At 42.7% G+C, this 27,725-nt stretch overlaps 1 protein-coding gene across 3 annotated transcripts in view; it reads right to left on the bottom strand.

Moving 5' to 3' along the window:
* Positions 1-27,725, bottom strand: part of PPP4R1 (protein phosphatase 4 regulatory subunit 1) — a 249,425-nt gene that overhangs the window by 20,336 nt on the left and 201,364 nt on the right. For all 3 annotated transcript variants that reach the window (XM_029590990.1, XM_029590992.1, XM_029590993.1), the window contains 3 exons: positions 27,565-27,665; positions 5,726-5,846; positions 5,444-5,578 (listed from right to left, as the gene is read on the bottom strand). In XM_029590990.1, the coding sequence (XP_029446850.1) occupies positions 5,444-5,578; positions 5,726-5,846; positions 27,565-27,665 (357 nt within the window). The remainder of the gene's footprint in view (positions 1-5,443; positions 5,579-5,725; positions 5,847-27,564; positions 27,666-27,725) is intronic.

Raw genomic sequence — 27,725 nt, 5'->3', positions numbered from 1 at the left:
AAGAAACTGGTAAAAGAGCAGGTCTTTAATTAAAAGCCTTAATTACGCATTCACCTGACTATGCATGAGCTCCTGAATTATGCATAGATGAGCCCTTGAAAAGGGGCAAGTTAACAGCCCTCTTGGCCAACTGTCGTCAGTCCATCATTATCCATATGAAGAAAAGGAGGCGACCCATCTGCGTAATGTGACTTTCCACCCCTGCTTTGCCTCTGTGCATCATGGGTCAAGGTGACTTGCAGAGACAAGGTCTCAGAGACTTGAGAGTTGAACAGTCTGTTGCTTCAGTGGCCGTGGCTGTCCTCTTTGCCTCTGTGCTGGAGACCTGTGAAGGGAGGGACCTCCCGGCCAGCCCAAGAATGTAAGCTACTGCCAGCTGCATAGTAAGAACTTGGGCTCCATTTCCTACCCCGTGGGTTAGTAAGGTAGAGCTTATTAGCATTCAAAAGTAAGCTTTGGCTAAAGAGAGGTGAGACCAGCAGAAATTAATGGCAACTGGATAAGCACTGGACATTAAATATGCTTTTGTAAATATTGTCTTTCTTATAGTCTGTGTCCCTAATTGCCTGTGTGTGTATTGCCTGACGAAGTGTTAAGCTTAGCCCTATGTAACCTATAAATAAAGGAGATTTGTTTTTCTTCAGACAGTTGGGTAATTTTTCTAACAAAGAATAGGAGGGTACATATCTAAAAGGGAGGTGGGGTTTGAAATCATAGCTCTTCTCCCTTCAGCCCTTCCGGAGGAGGTGAAGACAAAAATGGTGAAAGAATTCAAAAGGCATGGGATAAACAGTGTGGATGCCTAAAGGCTAGAGGATAGAAATGAAGAAAAGAGTGCATGGGGGTAACTTGATGGTGCGGTGGTTACTACCCTTAACCAATAAGACTTGATACTGTTAATGCTACTCCATCAGTGCTCTCTGCTTCAACTACAAGGAGAAAAGGGGAATTGGATTCAGACAGCGATCAACAAGGGCCCCGACTTTTACGGTCTGGGGAACAAATAAGAGTATGGGTAATTTGCTGATGCGGCTGTTACTATCCTTAACCCATAAGCCTGATACTTTTGATGCAACTCCAACATTGCTCTCTGCTTCCACAGGAAGGGTTAAAGAGGAATTGGATTCAAACAGCAACCAAATAGGGCACTGACTTTTACAGTCTGGGAAACTGATAAGCATGGGGGTAACCTGCATAGCATGGCAGATACTACTATGAGCTTGCTAGGCAGACTGGATGGATCATTTGGTCCTTTTCTGCTTTCATTTCTATATTTATCTAAAACTAAATCTTATCAACATCTGGGGGAAAAAGATACTAGATTTCACTGAATTTTGGTGAATGTGCTGTAATGACTCTCAGAAACAATGTTATTTTTAATTGTGATCACTAGCAATGTTCCTTCTAAGAACTGGGTTGCTGTGAGCAAAAATTTTTGTTCATGAGCACTACCTTCTTTGATGCAAAATGCCCATCAATTTATATGCAGAATAAAGACAGGCCCTCACTAAATGTATAATAAAGAGACCATAGAGTACAAATAAAAATTTGCAGATAAAAACTGAATTGGAAACTGTAACAAGCCAGACTCTGTATGCAGTGCAACAATGCAAAAACAGAATCACCATTCCTCATCAAATGATAAATCAAGAAATATAAAACATCATGCATAATAGTAAAACCATATTAATAAAAAGAATACATATTTCAAAACAACTTATGGATTCCATATTTATATTCATCATTTTTTTAATCCCCCCCAAAAAATATATTTAAACCACCATCCAATAACACTGAATAATTAAAAATAATAAAGGATTAAAAAAATTCTCTGTTCTCTATACCTGGAAACTTTTGATTTCCAGATAGCCTAAGATTGTCATAGATTGGCAGGGGGAGAGGAGGGCAGTTGTTACTCTCAAACTTTCTCCTCTCCTTCTCTCTCTCACACACATACACACACACTCAGTCACAGAAACATGCTCTTGCTCTCACACACACACACCCTTTCTCTCTCACATACATACACAGGCTCTCAAGCATACACTCTCTCTCTCTCATAGAAATATGATGGCAAAAAAAGACTGCATGGCCCATCCAGTCTGCCCACCCATCCAATTAATTTAGCATTATAATTCTCACTATGTCCTTAGAGATCCCTTGTATTTATCCCATGTTTTGTTGAATTCAGATATGTTTTTGTCTCCACCACCTCCACTGGGAGGCTGTTCCACACATTTACTACCTATCTCTGTAAAGAAATATTTCCTAAAATTTCCCAGAGTCAACCCTCTTTTATCCTCATCACAAGATCCCGCATTCTCTGTCTCACACATACAAATTTTCTCTCTCACATATAACCTAGCAAACTCTCTCACTCACATGCTTTCAGGCATACACCCTTCCTCTCTTACACACACACACTCTCTCCCCCTTAAACACACAGGCTCTTACACCCACCTTGTCTCTCATTCACTCCTACACACACACATATATATACACACTCTGCCTCCCCTCTCTTTCAGGCCTTTGAGGCTCAGCCAGGCCTCCAAGTTTATTCAGGTTGTGGCAATTTGGGCTCTGCTGTAGTGCCGCAAGGCCTCATGGTTTCCTTGGGCTGTGGCAGGATAGGCTCCATCGCAACTTTCTAGGCCACGGGGGTATAGGTTCTGCTACAGCCCCACCAATCATTGGAAATCTTCTCAGACCGTGATGGGATGGGCTCTACCATGGCCCCACAGGACACTGGGGGGGGTCTCTTCTCAGGTTGTGGCAGTATAGGCTCCACCATGGCTCTGCCGAGCCTCAGAGGTCTTCTTTGCTTGCATGAGAATGGGTTCTGTTGCAGTCCCGCCAGGCCTCAGGGTTTTCTTGAGTCACAGCAGGATGGGCTCTGCCGTGGCCCTACTAGTTATCGGAGGTCTTCTCAGGCCATGACAGGACGGGTTCTCCAGTGGCCCCACCAGGCCTCAGGGTCTTCTTGAACCGTAGCAGAACAGGCCCCATAGAATGTCAGGGATCTTCTCGGGCCGTGGCAAAATGGGTTCTGCTGTGGTCCTGGTCTTCTTGGACTGTGGTGGGAGGGGTTCTGCTGTGGTCCCGCTGGGTCTCAGGATCTTCTTGGGTTTCGGCGAGATGAACGCCACCCTGGCCCTTCTACTTGTTAGGGGTCTTCTTGAGCTGTATCCACCAATTTGAGTAAAAAGGGCTCCAGTTTTATGGAATAAACTGAAGCTTTAAGGAAAGAAAGTAATGTTCTAACTTTTAGGAAACAACTCAAGGTGTTCTTGTTTACTCAAGCATTTAAACTGGTTCTGTAGAGATAAGTTGTGATTTAACACCTTTTAACTACTCTGGGTAATGATCTGGTGGCCTTGTTAACTTGGCTTTTATGGTGATGGTCTTGAAACATTTTTTGGGTATTTTTGTGATTTTTGTGTTGGCAGCTATTAATTTTATTCTTTTTAATGTTTTTATGCTGGATTTTATATATTTTACTGATATTTGTTTCTGTGTTTTTTAAACTCTAGTCAGTTAGTTTGTGTGAATGTATTTTATCGCTGTGACACTGTTAGCCACCATGGATTTTGAATATGCTGGGATATAATAAATAAATAAGAGGAAAAGTTGTGTGATGAAGCTTAAAATGTTGTGCACACGATCACAGCTTAGAGGAAACACTGATTGCTAGACATGGGAAATAGGCTCCCAGAGATTTGTTGCAGGTCAACAAAATCAAACTTTACATGTTTAATACAGTAATTTGGGAGGCAATTTGTATACTTTTTTTTTTATTATTACATTTTACAATTATAAACATCAAGTAATATACAACTTGAATTACATTATAAGTTACATAAACACTAAAATCAGCCCACTAAATAAATCATCACATAGTAACAATTCTCAACAATGCATAAATCTGTCTTTCAAGCCCACCATAGTGGATCCAAGACTACTCAATTTCAATAATACAGTTACACTACATTGTATATTAATCAAAGAATACTAACATTTTGAATGATAATCTAGTATTTAGAGAGATCACTTCACATCTAAGGAGCTTTTCTATGTGATTCCCGGTGTTGAGCTTAAAGTGGGATTCACTCTATTTTCAATAAACTGGGTTAATTGTGTCGGTTGTGTAAATATAATACATATTACCCTCATACTTTATTACGCATTTGCAAGGAAATTTCAGTATAAAATACATTCCTAATTGTAACATTTGCATTTTTAACAGTAAAAGGGGGAGGATATGATAGAGATGTTTAATATCATGAGAGGTCTAGAACGGGTAGATGTGAATCGGTTATTTCCTCTTTCAGATAATAGAAAGACTAGGGGGCACTCCATGAAGTTAGCATGGGGCACATTTAAAACTAATCGGAGAAAGTTCTTTTTTACTCAACGCACAATTAAACTCTGGAATTTGTTGCCAGAGGATGTGGTTAGTGCAGTTAGTAGAGCTGTGTTTAAAAAAGGATTGGATAAGTTCTTGGAGGAGAAATCCATTACCTGCTATTAAGCTCATTTAGAGAATAGCCACTGCCATATGGTAACATGGAATAGACTTAGGTTTTGGGTACTTGCCAGGTTCTTATGGCCTGGATTGGCCACTGTTGGAAACAGGATGCTGGGCTTGATGGACCCTTGGTCTGACCCAGTATGGCATTTTCTTATGTTCTTAAAAACTGTTTCCTACGCTTTTGAGTTGACATCTATGCAGACATGGAAAAGATACTTAATGGAGGTTTTAAATATACCTGAGGCAACGTTGCCTATAATTTCTAAAATATTTTATTTGCCTCCATTAAAGAAATCCTTAAATCTAAGAAATGTAGGAAATATACAAATGCAAGAATTGCAGCAAAGGCAACCAACCCAAGACACTACACTTAATATATCAGAGATTCTGGAACAACAGAATCTAATTTAGCTAAGCCTCAACATTATTAGTGTCATTTATGTTAGAATCCGATAGAGACTGGGTTTTCAAGAAATACTTTGTGAATAGGTCTAAAGAGTTTCTGGGCTGCAAGGTCCAGTTGTTTCCTGACCTAGCAATTTGCATACTTTGCATAGCTGCAAACTCCATACGTACTTTCACTTTCCAAACTGCCTAAGGAAAACATACCCACAAAGACTTGCACCTTCTTTGTCCAACTAAAATATGCGCAGTTTTGAAAATCCCAAAACGATGTGTGTTCCTCCCTCAAACTTAACCACTGTTTCCCCTACAGTGTGGGCAAAAATGCATGTGTTGTTGAACAATTAATGAACTTTTACCTGCATACAGGGTGGGCAATTTTCAAATAGCCCATGGAAATGTCTTTGAAAATTGCCCCCCTGATTTCTAAGGGGAGAAAAAAATCACAAAAGCTAAAGCACTCAGTTACAAACCCCCACCCATGTCCCTTTCCAAACCTCTAACTTTACTCACCTGGCAGATAAAGACAAACGTTTGTCGGCCAGACCATTTTGGGCTGCAACAAAACCTTTCAACAAGTTCACTCATGAGATCCACGGCAAACGTTGGCGTTGAAGCCATGTTCAATTTCTTTACCATCTCACTAACCTGCAAGGATGGTCAGATAAAAAAAAAGAGAGAGAATAATAATTGTGTAAAGCAAACAAAATAATGCAACTACAGTTTACATTTGGAACATATAATATAAAATACAAAAAATAAGTACGGTATTTAACCAAGTTATTTTAATCTTACCAGCTTGTAGGAAATCCAACGAACAGAGGAAACCTTGTCTGCACACAAACTCAGAGAAATAGGCCGTAAATAGTCATATATGTCTCTGGCATTGTACAGGTCTAGAAGCAAAATCAGTTGCCTGGAAGTAGGAAGAAATAATAATGAAACTCAAAGTAATCTAAACTAAACAGAGAACATTTTATACAGGTTACAACTACATGCCTAGTCTAACATTTGATGAAGCATATTTTACAGGGAGACAGGATTATGGGTGACACCAGAAATGCAAAACTGGAGAAAGTGTAAATACTTTCCTGTAACAGTTCTCCAAAGATAGAATCTACATAGTCTGTCTGTCTCATAGATTACATAACCTCTTGGGTGCTGATTGTAAGAGCTTCTCCCAAGTCTCAGAACTTTCACAAAGTTCTTTAATTACGAAGAGGGTCCAACAGCATTAGTTCTTTTTGATACAAGTTTTAAACCCTCTCCAAGTCCCCCCCAAAAGGTCAGCCTGGTGGCTCAGTGACAGTGCTGCATGTCACCATCAGGAGGACCTGAGTTTCATTCCCAGATCAGGTCTTACACTCCCCCGCCTCAAATGAGACTGAGGGAGGCAGCATTCACAGTCCCAGGAAATTTCCGTTAGTACTCAACAATGACACTTGATGGCTGGATTTAGGGCCTATGACTACAGGGTTTTGGAAGGAGAAGCCCTGTTGTTGCAATGATTGGGCTAAACGAGCTGGTAGGGGGAGAAATCCCTGGATAGCTGAGAATGAAGATTTCTGATACCACAGCGTAACAAAGGCTGGAAACCCAGGGAAGAAGGGTAACGCTACCAGGTCAAAAAAGGGTTAAATGACCATGCTCAAGAGGGGAGATGAGTGGGTTGTTTAATCTATGTCCCTATCTTTAGAATACAATTACAGGTAAGTACCGCCAACAGGCTTTCACTGATGTGTGGTCAATAACAATGCCAATAGGGCAAAAAAAAAAAAAAAAGATAGACAATCCTGAAGAAAAGATTAAAGGGTTATCTGGAGATAATCCCAAGAACACCTTCAAGTCAAACTTAGAACTCCAACTAAAAAGTGCTACAGTGTAATAGTGTTTAAGACAACAATTGCTCCAAACACAAGGCCAATATTTTTGTGAAAATCTTAAAAGCCTACATTTATGAGCAAAATTGGCCTATATGAGAAGCAAACTTTGTGGGGCTTACTCTCCTTAGGTACTGAGGAAATAATTGCCTCATACATTACAGAAGGTAAACATCCTGAGGCCAATATTTAAAAAAATGTCTATTGTCTCACTAAAGTTAGCTGGATAAGTTATCCTGGATATTCAGTAGGATAAACGTCTCACTGAATATCTCCAAATAACTTTAAACCTAACCAACCATCTTTTGAATATTGCTGGCTAGTTTTAAAGTTATCCGGTCTCATGTGGCTGGATAACGTTAGATTTAACCTGCTATATTCAAAAAGAAAACAGCCAGTAAAGTGGCTCAGAGGGAGAAGCCTATGGCCTGATTTTTTCAACTTCATTCAGTGTTTAAAAACGTAGCCTTGGTGGGCCAAATCCCCCATTCCTTCCAAGGTTAGATTTGAAAAATATGCAAGTGCAGTGTGGCTTGGTTTGGCCAAAACATAGCTTACAGTTGCAGGGCTGCTGTCAACAATGCAAGCAGTCAGGACTGTTCGACCAGCACTACAATCCCAGCAGGTGGTGGGGTTTTCAAAGGTACCCGGTGGGTGGGAGGAGGGAGAGGAAGAGGCAAAATTTGTGGAATCAGGAAGTGGGGTTGGGGGAGCCACCGAGCAACACTGCCTTTTTATTTTTTTAAATCTAACCTTGGAAGGGTTTTAGGTGTGGGGGAGCTTGGACCAGCAGGACCACTTTTCAAATACTGAGTGAGGCTAAGGGAATCAGGCCACATGCCCGTGCCTCACTTTTTTTTTTTTTACCCCACTGCATCACTTAACAGACTATATTCTTTTTGAATACAGCTGGTTAAATCTAAATTTATCCAACCACACAAGGCTGGGTAAACTTTAGACCTAATCCAGGGAACAGCTACAATCAGCCGAAAAACTTATTCTGTTAACTCGTCCCTGCTCTGGAATGCCTCCAAAAGGCCCATTACTTAGCCTGCTAAACGTTAGCCACATAAGTGCCCCAATATTTAAAATGTTGCCATTTAGCTGAATAACCTGTGAATGATCCAGTTAAATAGGTTTGAATAATGGATTACTAGTCCACTATACTTGAAAAATTCTGGCTGAAACGGGAGGAAGACTAGCCCCTAGAACTTTACACTATTCCACACCAGGCGTTCCCTGATTTCAGCTCCTTTATGGCATTTAAGAACTTCCCGCTGGGAAGTTCTTAAATGTTTCAGCCAGAATTTTTCAAGTATAGTGGACTAGTAATCCATTATTCAAACCTATTTAATTGGATCATTCACAGGTTATCCAGCTAAATGGCAACATTTTAAATATTGGGGCACTTATGTGGCTAACGTTTAAAGTCTAAAATTTGGTCCCTGACAACATCACCCTGCAATGAATAGAGACTGGTCAGGAAACATTTACTACTTCCTACAGGGAAATTACAGATTTCCCATTGCATTTGACTTTTTTTTTCAATATTTTTTATTTATTCAACATTTTTTTGGTATACAAATAGACCTCATAAAGAGTCTTCACTATAAAAAATGCTGAGAACTAAACTGTTTATTTATTTAAGGCTTTTTTTTATACCGATAACCATTTGCACATCGTATCGGTTTACATGGAACAGAAGAAAAGAAAAAGTTATATGGAACGGAGTGTAACATAAAATAATAAGGATACATATGGTTAGAGTAGGCAGCTAACTATGGAAAGTAGTAATTAAATATTAATGCTAGGTATAAGGAGCAAGGAGTTATATATTTGTTGTTATGCTATATTCTTGTCCCCTTTAGCTGTCTTGTTAATATATCTTATGGTGTACTGGACTTCTCATAGTAAAAACATTTAATGTCATAATTCAAGCAACCTTTTTCATTCAATAAAAGGTTTAAGTGGCTCCAGACCATATACATTTTATTCCCTATACATCATCATCCCCTTATTCTTAGACAGAACTTCCAAGTGTCTTAACCTATTCTCCAGTTCCCTAATCCTGGTCTTTCTTTTCTTTTTTAACCTGAGACCCTACTGATATCAGGTGTCTTCACATTACAGCCTTTTCAGCTTCCCAAATAAAATTAACATCCATATCCTCTCATCATTAGTCTCCAAATATTCCTGCCTTTTTGCTTTTAACAAAGCCATAATCTGGGGGCTATCTAAAAAAAAAAAAGCACTAAGTTTACAATGATTAGCCTCCTCGCTTGACTTTCATATCAGTTTCACATGGCAGGTGAGAATCAGAATCATCAATGGACTATGTCACATGACTGCATGATCTAATTATCATTTCAAGACGCCATCATATATCAAGCCTTGAGTATGAACATTGAGGATTAAGACAAAATGAATCATCTTTATAAAGATCATGCAAGAATCTCCATATAAAACAAGAGGACCTGAAGGTTCATCTGCATATCCTACCCAGCAGCCCCCGAAAGGGGACTCCAGAGGTCACAGTGAGCAATCCAGGCTTCGAACTCCACAGTCCCAACTTCCAGAGGTCCCTGCATGCCTTGTAGCAGAAGAGGACCATAAATGCATGCCTAATGGTGCGTAAAATTCAAACTTCTCAATCCAGTGGGAGCATTGAGAGGAGAAGATCATCTTGCTGGTGGCTGAAGATGATTGGTAAGTATCGCTTTGGGAAATCTTAGGACTTAAAGATTTTGGGAAGAGGGGAATAGTGGGGTATATTCTTTAGAGTTTATGTGTATTTGAGATAATAAGCAAGCGAGAGGGAGTAAATTCTAGTGGCCTCCCTCCCACCCACAGCGTATCCTTTGATTTATAGGCAAGAGACACTTTCTTATTAAAATTCAATCAGGCTCCAATCTAAATCATACTATTTCACCAGCCCTTATTGAGAGTTTAATCATCCCCTTGCAGGTCACTACAAGCTTAATAGGGAATACATCAATAAATGTAAAGGACTCTAATTGTATGCATTCCTACTCCAGTAGCAACTTAAAACTTAACTAAGTACTCAATAAAAGTAAGATGAAGGCAGCAGTGAATGTTACATGTATGTTATTTTACCCACCAGTGAGAGGTTGTATGTGTGTGCTTGGTGCAAATGGCTCCTGGCTCTCAGAGAACAAGTCCAATCTCTGGAGGCTAAAGTGGTAGATCTATAGGAGCTGAAGCAGACAGAGATGTATAGAGATGAGACTAGCAAGGACATAGTAGCCAAATCCCAACTCTGGTCTGGCAGCCCTTGGTGCTGCCTTGAAGGAAGAACATCTCCTGGTCAGAGAGCATCATCCTGGTGCACCAGGAAGTGATCCTATATCAAGGACCTGCTCTCCAGGTGCTGCATCACCTTCTCGCACTAAGGATGAGTCTCCTAGGGCTTCTGCCCAGGAAGGCAGGGTTAGTTCGGCCGTCATATTTGGTGATTCAATTATTAGAAATGTAGATAGCTGGGTGGATGGTGGACATGAGGACTGCCTGGTATATTGCTTGCGAAGATAGCGGACCTCACGCATCACCTAGATAGGATTTTAGACAGTGCTAGGGAGGAGCTGGCTGTTGTGGTACATATGGGCACCAACAACATAGGAAAATGTGGGAGAGAGGTTCTGAAAGCCAAATTTAGGATTTTAGATAGAAAGCTGAAATCCAGAAATTCCAGGGTAGCGTTCTCTGAAATGCTCCCTGTTCCATGTGCAAGTCCCCAGAGGCAGGAGGAACTCCGGAGTCTCAATAGATGGAGGAGATGATGGTGCAGGGAAGAGGGATTCCGTTTTATAAGGAACTAGGCAACCTTTTGGGGAACAGGAAGGAGGGAGTATTTTCCGAAATCACGGCCTCCAACTTACAGTGGAACAAGGCTGCTGGAGCTAACTTTTAAAAAGGAGACAGAGCAGCTTTAAACTAGAACAAGGGGGAAAACAAACAGTCGCTCAGCATGGTTTGGAGAGAGGTATATTCGAAGGATACTAATGAAACAGTAGAGTTAGGGCATCCCAACAGAGTTTCCAATAAAAACAAAAGTAGTCCATGTCCCTATAAGTAAAGAATCACCTGAGCTAAAGGATTCCAAATTATCTCTATCAACTGAAAAGCAAGTTGCTATTACAAACAAAAAACACATTTTGAAATATCTGTTTGCCAATGCCAGAAGTCTAAGAAGACAGGAGAGATAGTGTGTATAGCAGTGAATGATGAAATAGACATTTGGCATCTCAGAGACCTGTTGGAAGATAACCAATGGGATGGTGCTATACCAGGGTACAAATTACATCATAATGATAAGAAGGATCAACTTAGGGGGGGAGGCGCTTTATGTACAGGAGGGCATAGAGTCCAACAGGATAAGGATCATACAAGAGACTAAACACAGAGTAGAATCTTTATGGGTAGAAATCCTTCGTGTGTTGGGTAAGAGTATCATGATAGGAGGATACTACCATCCACTTTGACAAATTGTTGAGATGGACGATGAAATGCAAAGAGAAATCAAGAAAGCTAACCAATTTGGTAGTGTAGAGAGGAACAATTCCTGGATGGAATAAATAACTGCTTCATGGAGCAAACTGATTCACAAACGACAAGAGAGGAGCTATTTTAGATTTAATTCTTAGTGGAACGCATGATTTGGTTAGAGAGGTAATGGTGGTGGGGTCACTTGGCAATAGTAATCATAAAATGATCAAATATGAACGAATGAACGAATGAAGGGGAAGGGGAACAATATGTAAATCTGCAGCTCTAACACTAAACTTTCAAAACAGAAACTGATAAAATGAGGAAAATAGTTAGAAAAAACCTGAAAGGTGCAGCTTTAAAGGTTAAAAGTGTACAACATGTGTAGACATAGTTTAAAACTACCTTCTTAGAAGCATAGTCCATATGAATTCTATACAATAAGAAAGGCAGAACGAAGGCGAGGTGAAAGAGGCTATATTTTAGCCAAAAAATGTCCTTCAAAATTGGAAGAGAATCCATCTGAAGAAAACAGGAAAATGCATAAACATTGCCATGTTAAATGTAAAATACTGAGTCGTCAAGCTCAGAGGGAATTTGAAATGAAGTTGGCCATAGAGGCAAAAACTCATAATAAAACATTTTAAAAACATATCAGAAGCAGGAAACCTGCGAGGGAGTTGGTAGAACCATTATATGATCCAAGGGTTAAAGGGGCTCTTAGGGAAGATAAGGCACAAAGACTAAGAAGTGAATTTTAAAAGCCCAGCGCATGCCAAAACTGGAAGATATCTGAGTATGTTCGGCTGGCGTGCACAGAGCAGATTTTAAAAGCCACCTGTGCGCACGCAAATCTCCCAATATGTGCACAAGTGAGAAAGCCAAAAAAAAAAAGGGACAGGGTGTGGGCATGGTCTGGACAGGGCAAAAGAGGTGGGGGCAACACAAACGATAGATGCCAAGAAATGTCCGTTAAGATGCTTTATTAGGAAACTTGTCAATCCTATACAAAGAAGCCCGACTTAGGCCGAGTTTCGCCCCCCATAGGGACTGCCTCAGGGGCTACAATAAACAAATGATGATTACAACCTAACAATACAAGACAAACGTAACTTTTCAAATAAAAATAAATATAAAATCATATGAACAATTGAAAGGTAACAACTGGAATAAAACATGTAAAATGAAACATACAGATTGAGCATGTGTGATAGAGAAGTCCATTACCTGCTATTAATTAAGTTGACTTAAGAAAACTAACAAGCAATGGGATAGGAAGCAATGTCCTTTCATGGATTACAAACTGGTTAAAAGACTGGAAACAGAAAGTAGGAATAAATGGTCAATTTTCTCAGTGGGAAAAGGTAGACAGTGAAGTGCCTCAAGGATCTGTATTTGGATTGGTGCTTTTCAATACATTTTTGGATGATCTGTTAAGGGATACAACAAGTAAGGTGACCATATTTGATTTTATTCAGAGTAGTTAAATCACATGTTGATTGTGGTAAGTTGCAGGAGGACTTTGCGAGACTGGAAGACTGAGCATCTAAATGGCAGATGAATTTTTTTAAAAATCATCTTTTAATTAAGTGTTGTACATCAAGGAAGTAAAACAACAACAAAGAACAAAAATCACAGATGCCAACAAACACAATATTTATACCCTCCCCTCTCAACTCCTCTCCCTCCCTCCAACCTCCCACATTGTAGCACAGGAGGAATAAAAAAGAAGGAAAAAATGGAAACAGAGAGAATAACCTGTCATGAAGAAAAGTAAACATACACATGTAGCAATACAGAACAGTAACCAATCACAAACAACCAGAAAGAATATCACTGCGAGCCTTTTAAAATCACTACTCAAGAAAGATATTTCTTCTACCACAGAAACTAATGGGTACTAAACTTTGTTTCAGATCTACTGGAAGTGAGTCCAAAAATGTGCATATATGCTGAAAGAGAAGTTGTTTCATTTTAAAGCTAGTCTTCATCAATCTCCACTCCAACAAATATAAGTCCAGCAGAGATAATCTCCAAGAATAAAAGGTCGGGCTGTAATGTCCAACCATTTTTCTAGTAAAAGCTTGAGAGATAAAAGGTAACTTTTAATCAAAAATAACTTGTCAGCTTTCTTGACTTAGAGACATCATGAGCAAAGAGACAAAAAGCAGCTGACCATGGAAATGGGGTAACAATCAATGATTAAGTGTTGCTGTAAAGCTTTCCAATACAATTGTACCCTGCAGCAATCCCCCATAAAGAATGCAGTAGGGAAGCCCTGGATTGTAAACATTTAAGACAGTGATCTGAGGTAATAATTTTGGCTGCAAAAGCTTTACTAGGCCAAAACACCATTGTATATAAAATTTTAAAGTGAGTTTCCCAATGTAATACACTAACAGTTGCTTTTTGAATAAGAACATCACAATCACATAATCCTCTTCTGTTAAATCACAGCCTAGATCATGTGTTCATATATCTGCTAGACTTTTGTAGATTACATAATTTGAACTTGTATGGAGAAATTTGTACAGCAATGTAATAGATATACGCTTCTTGACAAATAAATATAACCACTACTGGAACGAGCCATTTGTCAGACTGGGATTATTAACTTGCCTTAAAGTGAATTTAGAATCAAGCAAAATAATCAGTTTTCTGAAAGTTTAAATGTAGACAGAAATGGTCAAATGAATACATCTTTCCTGTTTGAAAATCAATAAACGCTTGGACATTTGTAACCCCTTTTGTGCTTAAGAATTGAAAATTGTTATACATCGAACCTGGGAGAAATTAAGGGTTAACTATCAGAGAATAAGACTTCTCTCAAGGGAGACCTAATGACTTCTAATAAAGAGCCAACTTTTCCTCACTGACTGAGTGATATAAACCAGTAAACCTTCATTTCAAGTATGTACTAAATAAAGTAGACCATATGGTTTTGCAAAAATCTCTTCCAGTGCTACATTACAAGGAAAAGGGCTTTTTCAGTAGCAGGTCCCTCCCGCTGGAATGCATTACCTAATTCACTGCCATTACTATCTAACCCAATACACTTGGAGAAATCCTTAAAAACATACTTGTTTCAGATTGCTTTCAAAATTACATCAATCAAACACTAATTACTTTATATCAATAATTTCAATTCTAAAATTTCCCTTCCCATTAGTCTTTATATACATTTGGAAATTACCCCTTTTCCTCAAATTCCCTTCTCCCATACATACACAGTGGCTACAAGATGGCACCTGATTCTTGATTTTGATATGTTTGATTTAATTAGATTTTGATAATTTATTAACCTTTATTTTACTATTATGAGATTTATGTCATTTTTTAGATACTTTTATTTTTATGATTTTTATATTTATATAAACCGTTTTGACTAAACTTTGTTTGTAAAAGCAGTATAGAAACACTTTTAAATAAAGAAAGAATCAAAAGCCTTTCCCAAAAACCATTCACGTATAACCCTTAGGGTATATGCCATATTACAAAAATAAGGTTTGGAAATCCCAAACCACCTTCATCTTTGGGTGCCATCAGACAGGAAAATTTCAATTGGACTCTGTGACTGTTCCAAAAAATTGAGAACAAAGAGTCTGTAACAGCTGAATATCCTTCTTCAGCAAAATAAATAGCACCATTTGCAATACATGTAACAATTTGGTGATCAAAATCATTTTAACTAAGGTTAGCTGTCCTGTAAGGGAATGACTGGCAACTATTCAATATTTTTTTTAAATTCCAGAATAATAGGTGGGATATTATGCCTATACCATTGAAGAGAATTACAATGTATTTTGACTCCCAAATATTTAACGGTTTGCTTTGCCCCTAAAAGCGGAAAATTATGCCATCTCTCTTGCAAGTGTGCCCAGATAAATCAAGTACCTCTGATTTAGTCAAATTTAATTTCAGGCTCGAGAAGCTACCAAAGGTATGAATACGTACCAGTACCAGTGGGAAGGTGGAGTAGGCATTAGCAAGAACCATCAAAATATCATCTGCGAATAAAGCCATTTTTAACTCATGTGATCCCAAATATAAGCCCGTAAGGTTCCTATTCTGCATAATCTTCACTACCACCAAAGGTTCAAGAGAAAGGACAAATAGTAGCAGCGTCAAAGGACATCCTTACCTGGTACCTCTTCCCAACTCAAATGTTTCAGATACCAATCCATTAATGCAGAGGAAACCTTTTGGATTATTGTGGAGCAGTTTAACTGCTGACATAATAGGTCCCTCAAACCCAAATTTCTCAAAAGTGGCAAACAGGAACCCCCAAGACACCCTATTGAAAGCCTTCTCTGTACCAAAACTCACCAGCAGAGGTTCAATCATTTGGGCTTTCTGACATGTTTCTAGTATGAGTAATAGGCGTCAGAGATTAACATCTGATCGCCTGCCATAAACAAAACCAGTTTGCTCTTGAGAGGTTAGCTGAGACATAAGCAGTTTTAACCTATTTGCTATGATTTTTGCGTATTTTTTAACATTTTGATTTATAAGAACCAGGGTCTGTCCGGTCCCTGCCAAGCTTGGGCAAGACCATTATTGCCACCACTTTCATGGTGTCTGGTAATGACCGAGTTTGCACCTTAACATCAAATAATTTTGTCAAAGAAGGAACCACTAAATCTTGAAGGGATCTATAAAAAAAGAGAGGTTAAACTATCCAGACCTGGTGATTTATGGAGTTTCAACTCTTTAATGACTCGGAAGATCTCCTGTTCTGAAAATGGATGATTCAGCAGCCAAATGTGACAGAGTGAATCAAGGCGGCATCAAATTAGAAAGGAATTCCTGCTGTTTATATAAGTCAGGTGTATCTGCGCTACAGAATATGCTGTGCATTCTGAAACTTGGTCTTCCATACTTCTGAATTGACCCTATTCCATTGTGCTTTATAATACTCATTTTCCTTTCATGCACCAACACGGTTTTACTTCTTTGTCTTTTTTTATATGCGACATATTTAATAATTTCATCCCGGAGAACAGCCTTTGCTGTTTCACAAAATAGAATTGAATTATCCATGTGCTGCGAATTAGCATTCACATAATACTACGTTTCCTGCAAATAATTCTTAAAGTCTAGGTCCTGTTCAACCATTCTGGCATCTGCAACTACATTGCAGAATTAAATCCAGAAGCACTTGTTACTAAACAGAATACCGGGTAGTGGTCAGATATTACTAAACCCCCAATCTCCGCTGTATCAACCTGATTAAATAATTTCCTGGAGATTAAAATACTGGACTTGTTTCCAGAGATTTCTATTGTATTGGATCATGTATAATTGATATGTGGCTATTCACGCTATCAACATGGACCCTAGGAAAACTCTTCGTCCCAATGCATCTAGTGCCCTCTGTTCCTTACCTGGAGGAGCAGAGGAATGTGGACATGATCATTTAGTCTTTTTCTGAGCTGATTCCACAACTACAGAATGGTGTGGCAGCTGACTTTTCTGAAAACCTGGGGCTTGTTGGACCAGGTACGTAGCATCTGTCTTTTTGTTGACTGGAGGTACAGTACATGGATGGTCCCAGAGGCAGTGCAAGAGGTCAAGAAGGACTTCATGCACTGGTATTGCCATTATTTCCTTTGGAGCATCTACAAATTGTAAGACCTCCAATATCTTGTGACAAGAATCTTGTTCTGTCACCAGTGGAAAAGGGGAAAGTCTCAGACATCTCTGATGAAATTGGCAAAGGACAGGTCTTCCGGAGGTGATAGTCACCTCTCTTCCAGGGGTGAAGGCTCTGAGAGCAAATCCTCGGAAGCTTGTGAAGAATCATCCGTAGATGCGTCTCCCCGTGGATCATAGGGACTTTCCCCAGCCCCTGGAGGACTTCCTGATGGAGGAAGTATGCCAAATCTAAAAGGGCGGGAAGGCATCAATGGATGTGGCATCGGCACCGAGGGAATCAGTGCCAGCATCGAGGGCACCGGGGCAAATGGGGTGCGCTTGGGCACAGATAGCCCCGATGGACCTGGAATGGGTTCTGGCATCGTTGGTTCCCATGGAGGGATCTGGCTGGGAACCAATTCTTCCTCCTCCGAGGAACCCGGTATTGGAATTGGGACCTGCTGAGGCCTCAATGGATGACTGGGTGCCAGTGTGTCCGGTGGCACGGGCTGAGTCGGCAAAGCACCAATGAGCGTATCGAGGCACTCGAGGAGCGGTGTGAACATCGAGGGAGTCTGTTCCAGTGCCGGTATGGGGCTGGTGGCAATTGGAAGTCTCGTAGGGCATTCAGCACTGCCTCTTGGACTATGCGGCCCAATTCCTCCCAGGAAGCCGGCATGGGTGGCACAACAATCGAGGTAGGAGGCAGGCTAGAAGTTACTGGAGCTTCCACGGGGGCCCATGGAGGCTCGGTGCCTGGCACTGGTATTGGTGGGGAACGCCTATGGGTCCCGGGTCCAGAGGAGTATGGGGGCTCCTCTCCCCGGGCCCTCTTCGCAGGCGGCTCGATGGAAGTCGATGCCGCTGTGGTATCGGTGCTGGCACCGGTCAGGGACGCCCGTCGGTGCCGATGTCAATATTTCCCTCGGTGCTCGGTCCGGTATTTCCCTGGCACAGAGGACGATGATGCCAATGTCCTCGATGGAGTCGGTGACGGACGGTCACCCTGACCATGATGCTCCTAGCGAATCTTCTCCGAGGTCGATGGACCCTCCCACGGTCAGTGGCGCTTGAACTGGCATCGATGGAGTAGTGCGTTTCGAAGGAAATAACTGCTCAATCTTGTCCAGGCAAGAGTGACGGCCTTTGGGGGTCATTTGTGCGCAACTAGGGCAGCGTCAAACGTCGTGTGAGGGGCCTAGGCACAAAACACTGACTTTGTGTGGGTCCGTTTTGGACACAGTCCTCGGACACTCTGGGTACTTTGTAAACCCGGTCACCATGACAAAATTTTGGCTGGCATGCTGTCGATGACAGTTGGGCACCGGAGCATTATGATAATGCTGAAAACATACTGCATATTGCTCCAGAGCTAGCATGACTCCTCCAAATTCAAAAGCAGAATGCTGTAAATTGGCACCAACATAAAACTGCCTCCATAATGGAATATGATGAAATACTGCCATGGCACCAACATGTGATAACTACATTCTGGAATGTGCTGAATACCTCCATGTGCCTGGTCAAGGCCCCAATCCTAAATCTGCGGGATTTATTATGTGGGAATATGGTATCCCTGAATCATCTCAACTACCTGGGATCCACCAAGCTCATTTCTCAAGCAAGGAGCTGAACTAAGCATGTAGAAGTACCTGCACTATGGAGACCGTGAAGCAAATGGATGAAATCCAGCACCCCCAGCAGTGTGGGTTCTGAGAAGAGAATGCATGGCACATGTATGATGCAAAACGGACTCCAGTAAAGAATATTTATCATCACATGCCTAAGTACAAGGTTGCAAGAGATGCAGGATACAAGCTTTGATATCTCAGGCATAGGGATGGGAATGTAAGGTGGAAGGCCTGAGATATGGTGACATGGCTGCCATGCTTCTTGCATTGCTTCTCTTGGATCTTCCATGCTTGTCTATCCATCCCTAGGTGCCAGAACAGGAATCAAAATTAACCATAGCTGGTATTGCTCACAGGAAGAAATATGGGTGATAGTCATACTAAGACTGGCTTCCTAATACCCTGGTTACATCAAGGTATAAGCGATACACGGTTGTGCAGAGAATAGAGACTTAGCTACAGGGTAATCACAATTTCAAATATCACTTCTGCCACACATCCATGGTGAGTGGAAAGCCGAAGACCACCGTCAAGTGTAGAACCACTTTGGTCAAATAAACCACAAGAGTAAATCCATCCAGGCCTATGGCACCCCAATTGAAAACCAAAATCCATTTTGAAAAGGAAAAGAAAGATGCCCAATCTAAATTATGTGAATCACAAGAGTAGATCTGCCAAATTGCCTAGTGTTTGATCTGGAGGACCTTGAGTAGGAAATATAATTATATATAATGCAAGGTTGCAAGAGCCGCAAGATATCACGAAAGAACTTATAATGAATGAACTTATAATCATATTAGCGAATGCAGGGAGATTAAAAGCCCACAGTGTTGCAGGGTCACTTTACCAGGGTGGGGCCTATCCTACATACACTAGATACTAGGGCAGAGGCATGTACCCATCACCATTGAATTCACTTGCTGGATTAATCTTGAGCTAGCCCTAATGCTGCGCAAGCTATGATGTCGCATAATGAATGCTTGATGAAATATCACACCTGGACAACAGCTGGTCATTCACTGAGGCAACTGCTCCAATTAACTATGCTTGAAATCACCCATAGGAATGAATATAGAAAATAGCCTTGCTCAAAGGCTAAGCAGAGTGCAGGGACATTGCTACAGGGTAGCAATAACTATTGAATAACATCTCTGCCAGCTGGGAATGAAACTACAGCCTTATAGTGTGACAAAGTTTTCCATCCCAGGCACCATCAGATGATACAAGCCATGCATGAGAATTATCATCCTGCCTGTCCTCAGAGAAAGTTACAGATGCACACTCTTATTTGCCTTCACCTGCACTGCCAAAGAAAGATCTGTTAGGCAACCAGAACAAGTTGGATGACGGACTTCTGGCCTTCTTTTAAATTAAGAAAATAACTCCAGGCAGAGTGGAGCTTTTGCATTAGAGCATCTTTAAGTTCTGCCAACAGGATAAAAATCACACTTCTGAGTTTGAAAGCTAAATAATTTGATTAAAGAATCATATTAGTAAGATAAAGACAAGCAGAGACCAGAATCAATCATGCACAGAGTCACTGAGCCCAAATATAAAACATCCTGCCTTTTAGGGACTTCAATGTACTGACTGACTTATGCTGGCTTCAAACAATTCTACTGAACTGCACTGCACTAAGGTCTACTGGTGTAACCATAGCTCAAGGGTGGCCAACTCTAGTCCTCAGGAGCCACAAACAGGTCAGGATTTCAGGCTATACACAATGAATATGCATGACATAGGATTTGCATATAATGGAGACAATGCATATTCATTGTGGATATCCTGAAAACCGGGCCTATTTGTGGCTCTCAAGAACTGGAGTTGGCCACCCCTGCCATAGCAGTAAAAAAGAGAAAAACATCTTTAGCTTCCTGGCCACAACAAAGACTCAAAAAAACTGAAATAGAACATGAACCAAAATGTTAAAAAACTATTAGGTCCCTAAGCATTTGTGCATAGTGATAAGTTGGCAAATGACTGGAGAAATTACTTACCTGATAATTTTATTTTCCTCAGTGTAGACAGATGGACTCAGGACCAGTGGGTTATGTGTTCCTCTGATAACAGATAGGAGAAGGAGTCAGGTTTCAAAACTATCGTCACCCTAGATATACCCCTGCAGTGACCTCAGCTCTTCAGTATTCTCTTCGAAAAGCCATTATGGACATATATATCGAAGAACTTGATTAGAATTTGGATACAACTTGATTAAACCCTTGGTTAACAAAACTTGATTAAAAACTGGAGATCGCCAGTGCACTCAACCAACGTAAGTGTCGAAACCAGCCATACTGTGAATGCCCTGAACTAGGGGTAGGGCAACGGCTTACCCGTATTCATATGGAATCGAAGTTCGCCTCCTGGGCGATTCCTTGCGCATCTCTTGGGCAGCCGTGGGCGGGATGCTGAGTCCAATTGTGTACACTAAGGAAAACAAAATTATCAGGTAAGTAATTTATCCATTTCCTAGTGTGTAGCCAGATGGACTCAGGACCAGAGGGATGTACAAAAGCTACTCCCGAATGGGGCAGAAGGCTGTCAGTGGTCCAGTTAGCACCGCCCTTGCAAAGGCTGCATTCCCTCAAACCTGGAAGTCTAGGCAGTAGAACCTAGACAAGGTGTGTAGGGAAGACCACGTCACTGCTCGACAGATGTCGGCGGGCGACAGTAGCTTAGCCTCTGCCCAGGATACTGCCTGGGCCCTAGTAGAATGAGCTTTGACCTGAAGGGGTAAAGGCTTCCCTGCCTCTGCGTAAGCTGCCTTGATTACTTCCTTGATTCAGCGAGCTACAGTAGCTCACGAAGCCGCTTCACCCTGTTCTTCCTGCCATTAAGAATAAACAAGCGATCTGTCTTGCGCACTGGTTCCGAGTGCTCCAGGTACCGCACTAGGAGGCTGCCAACGTTTAGATAGCGAAGAAGGCGGGAGTCTTCGGTATCCTTGTGTCCCTCTGGTGACGGTAAGGAGATGGATTGATTCAAGTGAAACTCCGAGACCACCTTTGGTAAGAAGGAGGGGACAGTGTGAAGCTGTACTTTTCCTGGAGTACACTGAAGGAATGGTTCCAATAGGATAGTGCCTGTAGTTCTGAGATGTGACAGGCCGAGCATATTGCCACCAAGAATACAGTCTTAAGTGTTAACAGGCATAGCGACAGACTGCGCATCGGTCTGAAGGAAGGTCCTGCTAGGAAGTCCAATACTAGATTGAGGTTCTATAAGGGGACTGGCCACTTCAAGGGTGGTCGGAGTTGTTTAATCCCTTTTAGGAAATGGGCCAAGTCTGGATGTGCCAACAGACTGTTCCATTCACCTCGGCCCTGAAGCAGGAGAAGGCTTCTATCTGGACCTTGAGGGAGTTGAGGGACAACCCTTACTTCAGACCATCCTGTAAAAATTCCAGAATCATGGGGATCTCGGCCGTTCACAGGGGCATCCCGCGGTCCTCACACCAGACCTCAAATATTCTCCAGATCCATATGTATGCCAGAGACGTTGGGAACTTCAGAGAGCGAAGCAAGTTGGCGATCACAGCCGCCGAGTAACCGTGCTTCTTCAGGCGAGCCATCTCAATTCTCTCATATGGTCTGAAGGGCCAGACCATATGAGAGAATTGAGATGGATCTTCATGAGGAATTGGGCCCTGCTGGAGAAGATCCCTGTGTGGGGGGAGGTACAGAGGACTCCCCACAAGCAGCCTTCGCATGTCTGCGTACCACGGGCGTCTGGACCAATCCGAGGCCACTAGGAGGACTAAACCTCTGTGGTGTTCTATCTGGCAGATGATCTTGCCCAGTAGAGGCCATGAGGGGAAGGCGTACAGTAAGCCCTCCTCTGGCCAGGTCTGGACGAGGACATCGATCCTTTGGGAGTGCTGATCTAGTCTGTGACTGAAGAAATGGCCTTTCACATTGTGAGATGTGGCCAGTAGACCCATGGCCGGGAGGCCCCAGTGATTTACTAGAAGCTGGAAGCCTTTGGTCGACAGCATCTATTCCCCCGGGTCCAGGCTTTCCCTGCTGAGGAAGTCCGCTGTGACGTTGTCTTTTCCTGCGATGTGGGAGGCAGAGATCCCTTGCAGGTTTAACTCCTTCCATTCCATAAGGGGGTCTATTTCCAGAGACTCCTGATGGCTCTTGGTTCTTCCCTGGCAGTTGGTGTAGGCAACAGTTGTTGCATTGTCCAACATCACCCGGATCACTTGCCCCTTGTGCTTGTGGCTGAACTGCAGGCATGCTAATCTGACCGCTCGAGCTTCCAGGTGGTTTATGTTCCAGTTCGCCTCTTCCTTGGTCCATTGTTCCTGGGCTGTTGGCTCCTGACAGTGGGCTCCCCATTCTCAGAGGTTCACATCTGTCATGAGGACGATCCAGCTTGCTGGGGATAGGCTTACACCCTTGCTTAGGTGGATTTCCTGTAGCCACCACTGGAGTCGAGAGCATACCTCCGTTGGTAGGTTGAGTCGAATTGAGTAGTCTTGGGACAGTGGGTTCCTGTGTGACATTAAGGAGCGTTGGAGAGGCCGCATGGGAGCCCTCACCCACGGTACTACTTCTACAGTTGATGCCATGAGGCTGATGACCTGAAGATAGTCCCAAACCTTGGGGTGCATTGTGGTCATCAACCTCGGGGGAGGGAGACCTTGTTCTGCTTGGTGTCAAATCGGGCCCCCAGGTACTCTAAAGATTGGGAGGGCTTGGGGCTGCTCTTTTCCATGTTTATGACCCAACCGAGTTCCTGTAGGAGAGACCTGACCCTGCTGGTCACCTGGAGGCTCTCTTCCACTGAATTCACCTGGATCAGTCAGTCATCCAAGTAGGGATGCAACAGGATCCCTTTTTTCCTCAGTGCTGTTGCCACGACCACCATAATTTTGGAGAATGTTCTGGGGGCGGTTGCCAGACTGAAGGGTAACACCCGGAACTGGTAATGGCGGCCCAGTACTGCAAAGCGTAGGAAACACTGGTGGTCTTGATGGACTGGAATATGAAGGTAGGCTTCGGAGAGGTCCAGGGAGGTTAAGAACTCTCCTGGTTGCACTGCCATTTTGACAGAATGAAGAGTTTCCAAGTGGAAGTGCAATATCCTCAGATGATGGTTGACACTCTTGAGATTTATTTATTTATTTATTCCAGGATGGGCCAGAATGAGCCCTCTTTCTTGGGCACGATAAAATAGATGCAATAACACCCCGTATTTACTTGGGGTGTGGGTACCAGAGTTATAGCCTTCAGACTGAGAAGCCTTATCAGTGTGGATTCCACTGCTGGTTTCTTGAATTGGGAGTGGCAAGGTGATATCATGAACCTGACCAGAGGGATGCTGCAAATTTCCAGAGCGCACCTTCTCGTATGATGTCCAGTACCCATTTGTCCAATGTGATCTTGACCCACTGCTGGTAGAAGTGGGAAAGTCGATCCCCTATCTCCTCTTCCTGTGTATAGATCAGGCTGAGCCCAAGCCTGTCCCTCTTTTAGGTTGCCGGTTTCGGAAGGACTGAGTTCTCCCCGAGGGTCGAGGTGACAAACTATGGGTTTCTGTAGGGCTGGAAGCCCCTGGTCAGACTCCTCATGGGAGAGGGGCGCTGAGACCTCTTTTTCATGTCTTCCAGTTATTTGGGCACAGGAGATTTGCACCACTTACTGGCTAGCTTCTCCAACTTGCTTCTGAATTGGAGGGAACCCTTAAAGGGCATCTCAGCCAATAAAGCTCTACTAACCATCCCCTCGGTCAAGACAGCAAAACTGACCCAAGTTAGAGAGAGAGCACTATCTTTAGCTGGTCCAATATTATGGAACACAATGCCACTTGAAATAAGATTAATGAGAGATTTAAAACTCTTCAAAAAAAGTTTAAAAACATGGCTCTTCAAAAAAGCCTTTCACAGTGAGAACGGAGAATAAGAAATACAAATGAACATGCAAAAGAACACCTACACACAGCATAAAGTCACCTAATAGTGTAATTGCTTACTTTTATTATTTTCTCATAATGAAGTATTAATGTAAGAGAAGTACAGTATAAAACTTGTATGGTTATTCTATTAATCATATAAATGGAAAATCCAAACCACTTGTCATATAACATATTATTGAAACATGTAACTGAAAAATTTATTGGCACCTTTTAAACAAATTATAAACCAAACCTATTTACGTGCCTATTTGTAAACCGTTGTGATGGTTCCTTACTAAACGACGGTATAGAAAAGTTTTTAAATAAATCTTTGTGAGGTTGGCCTTAGAGGTTGTGTCCCTGACCAATTCTGCATCCATAGCTGTCTTCTGGCCGCTACCACTGAGGCTACTCCTCTGGCTGAGGTATGCACTAGGTCCGAGCTTGCATCTGTCAGGAAGGCTGCGGCGGGTTCACTCGCCTCTCCGGCATGCGACCCAGAGCTATCTACCTCTCTCGCGAGGAGCAAGCAGGAGCGAGTCACCAGGGTACAGCAGGAAGTGATCTGCAGTGTCATTGCTGTCGCATCGAAGGCTTGCTTAAGGATGGATTCTAACCACCTATTGTGAGCATCCTTCAAAGCCTCCCCTCCCTCAACATGGATAGTTGTTCGCTTCAAGACAGTGCAGGCCATAGCATTCACTTTGGGGAAATGCAGGCGTTCCCTGACCACTGGGTCCAGAGGATACAATGCTTCCAAGGCCCGACCTCCTTTAAAGCTTGCCTCCGGGGCATCCCATTCCAGGTCAATTAACTCCTGGATGGCTTCTAGCATTGGGAAGTAGCAAGAAGCTTTACGAAGGGACACCAGGATGGGGTTCTTCTTTGATTCCACCATAGGGTCCGTGCCTGGAACTCTCAGAGTCTTCACGGTCTAGGAGACTAGTGCCGGTAATTCATCTCTGTGGAACAAATGGAGCATGGTCTGGTATGTTTCCAGGCCTAGAGGGATTTCTCCATCCTCCAGTGGATCTCCGTCGTCAGCCGTGGTATCTGGGTCCCTATCAGGGATACTCTTGTTGAGGCGTAGCATGTCTCGTGGCCGCAGGCAGGGCCGGGAGAGCGAGGCCCTCTCTGTTGGGGCGCAACTCAGGCAGGGACCGGGGCTGACTGTGCCTGAACAAAGGCTTGGAGGCCCTGCAAGAATTCCAACCAAGAGAAGGCCGCCGGATCCATATTTGTCCCAGAGGGAACCGGGACAGTGGCCGTGAACTGCCCTCTATCGGGGACGATGCCATCCCGGAATTGCTCAGGTCTGAGGAGCTATCGGATAAGGTCGCGGCCAACCTGTCCTCTGACTGGGATGGGCCAGGCTTGGAGAATTTTTGAGAATCCAGCCCTCCCTGGGCCTCCTCACAGTGCTACATAGGCAGGCTTCCAGGTCAGACTGTGCAGCTCTAATATGGCAGGCTGCGCAGAGAGAATGCCACCTGAGCTTCTTTGCTGCGGGTCATGGCCTGTGTGGTTTGTAGGTTTAGCCGATTTTTGTATATCTCGCGTGCAACGAATCGCCTCGACGCACGTATGTGTAAACGGTCAGTTGTGCGTGAAGTAATGTGCGCAGCTATGCACGTATTTACGCGCACGGTAGGTGCACAGAAGGCTGGCCCGCACCGCACGTACCGATGGCTGAAGGGGAAAAATGGCGCTGTACCAAACCGCTCGCAAGATGGCGCCCCATGGATTGCCACATGGAGAGCTGAGTGAGCCGAAAACAGGGCCTAGCCTATCTGTGGGGCCACTCAACACGCTCGGAACCCCCTTCTCTCACCCGAACGGAGATTGAGAACGAAGTTGGTACGGTGCGCCAAGCAAGAAAAGACTTACCGAAGCCCTTCCATGTCTCTGGATCGGAGGAGTTCTTCTCTACTTACCTCTTATCGGCTGAGTACAGAGACAGTCTCCAGCTGCGGGGTGAGAGGGCTTTGGCCTTCACCGCCGTTCTCGGCTTCTGCACCTGCTACCTTTCAGCTGCTTCAGCAGCTAAGACCATGCTGGGAACCGGCTACCGGACCAAGGCACACCTCTGAGGGATCTCGTCAATCGCCTCACGAAATATTAACTGGGGGAGGGATCCTTAGGTATGACCGCAGGAGAGCAGGGCTCGATCTTCTTTTAAAGTGAAAGTAAAACATTTCTTTGTTTGTGCTGCAATCCCGCTAACACCGTGCTAGTGTGGGGATAGCGTCCACATCTGCTAGGAGATGGAGAGATACTGAAGAGCTGAGGTCACTGCAGGGGTATGTCTAGGGTGACGTCAGCTTTGAAACCTGACTCCATCTCCCATCTGCTAGCAGAGGAACACATAACCCATTGGTCCTGAGTCCATCTGGCTACAAGCTAGGAAATATTTTTTTTTTCACATCTTTACAGCTGATGCTGTTTTGATAGGTGATATTTGAATATGAAACCTAAATAATATGTATAACTCATACCAGCATAACCTGAATAATTTTTTGGGCTGACAAGTCTCTATTTTTTGGGGAGGAGGAGAACATATATATGCAATTCCCAGACCCGAGATGTCCCTGACAACTTAAGCAGATAATTTGGTATTTCTTTTATACTTTATCTTATTGTTTCCCCCTTGCACCTATTTCTTTTTACTACAATATCTTCTAACCCTAACCAAGTGCTATTCACTAGGCTCATATGACAAAAGACATGGATCAAACCTGCTATGCAGGGATACAATGGCAGCAGACAGCTAAATAAATAAAGAGTGATTAAGATTGCATTGATTTATTTTACAGTCCCCTCCCCCTCTATATCACTCTTTCAGCTCTCAACAATTACAGCAATGTCATGGCATGGCCTCTAACCCATGCCAGTACAAGCAGCGTCCTTTCCCTGGTAGAAGAACAAGCAATAAATCCAGTTCTTCTTTGTGGAAACCAGCAGTACTAATTGCAGGGCCACTGGTTCCACTCATTTAGTCTGTAGTTGCAATAAAATTATAACAATGAAGAGGAGACAGCAATAGTTCTGAAGAAAACTGAAATTTCTAAACCAAAAAGTAAGTACTCACTCAGCCAGTTCTGCTCGGAAACGCCAATTCCTACTGTTGTCTGTCACCAGGAACTCCTGCAGCTGGTAGAGATACTCTCGCCGTCTATCAAGATGAAGAAGCTGAAAAAGATTGATGTAAATTTTTTTCAGAACTTGTGCACACAAATCATCGACTTCTTA

Source organism: Rhinatrema bivittatum, chromosome 2 (genome assembly GCF_901001135.1).
Source record: "Rhinatrema bivittatum chromosome 2, aRhiBiv1.1, whole genome shotgun sequence".
NCBI classification, from domain to species: Eukaryota; Metazoa; Chordata; class Amphibia; order Gymnophiona; family Rhinatrematidae; genus Rhinatrema; species Rhinatrema bivittatum.
The sequence above is the reverse complement of the archived record's forward strand: the minus strand, read 5'-3'. Positions and strand labels throughout refer to the sequence as shown.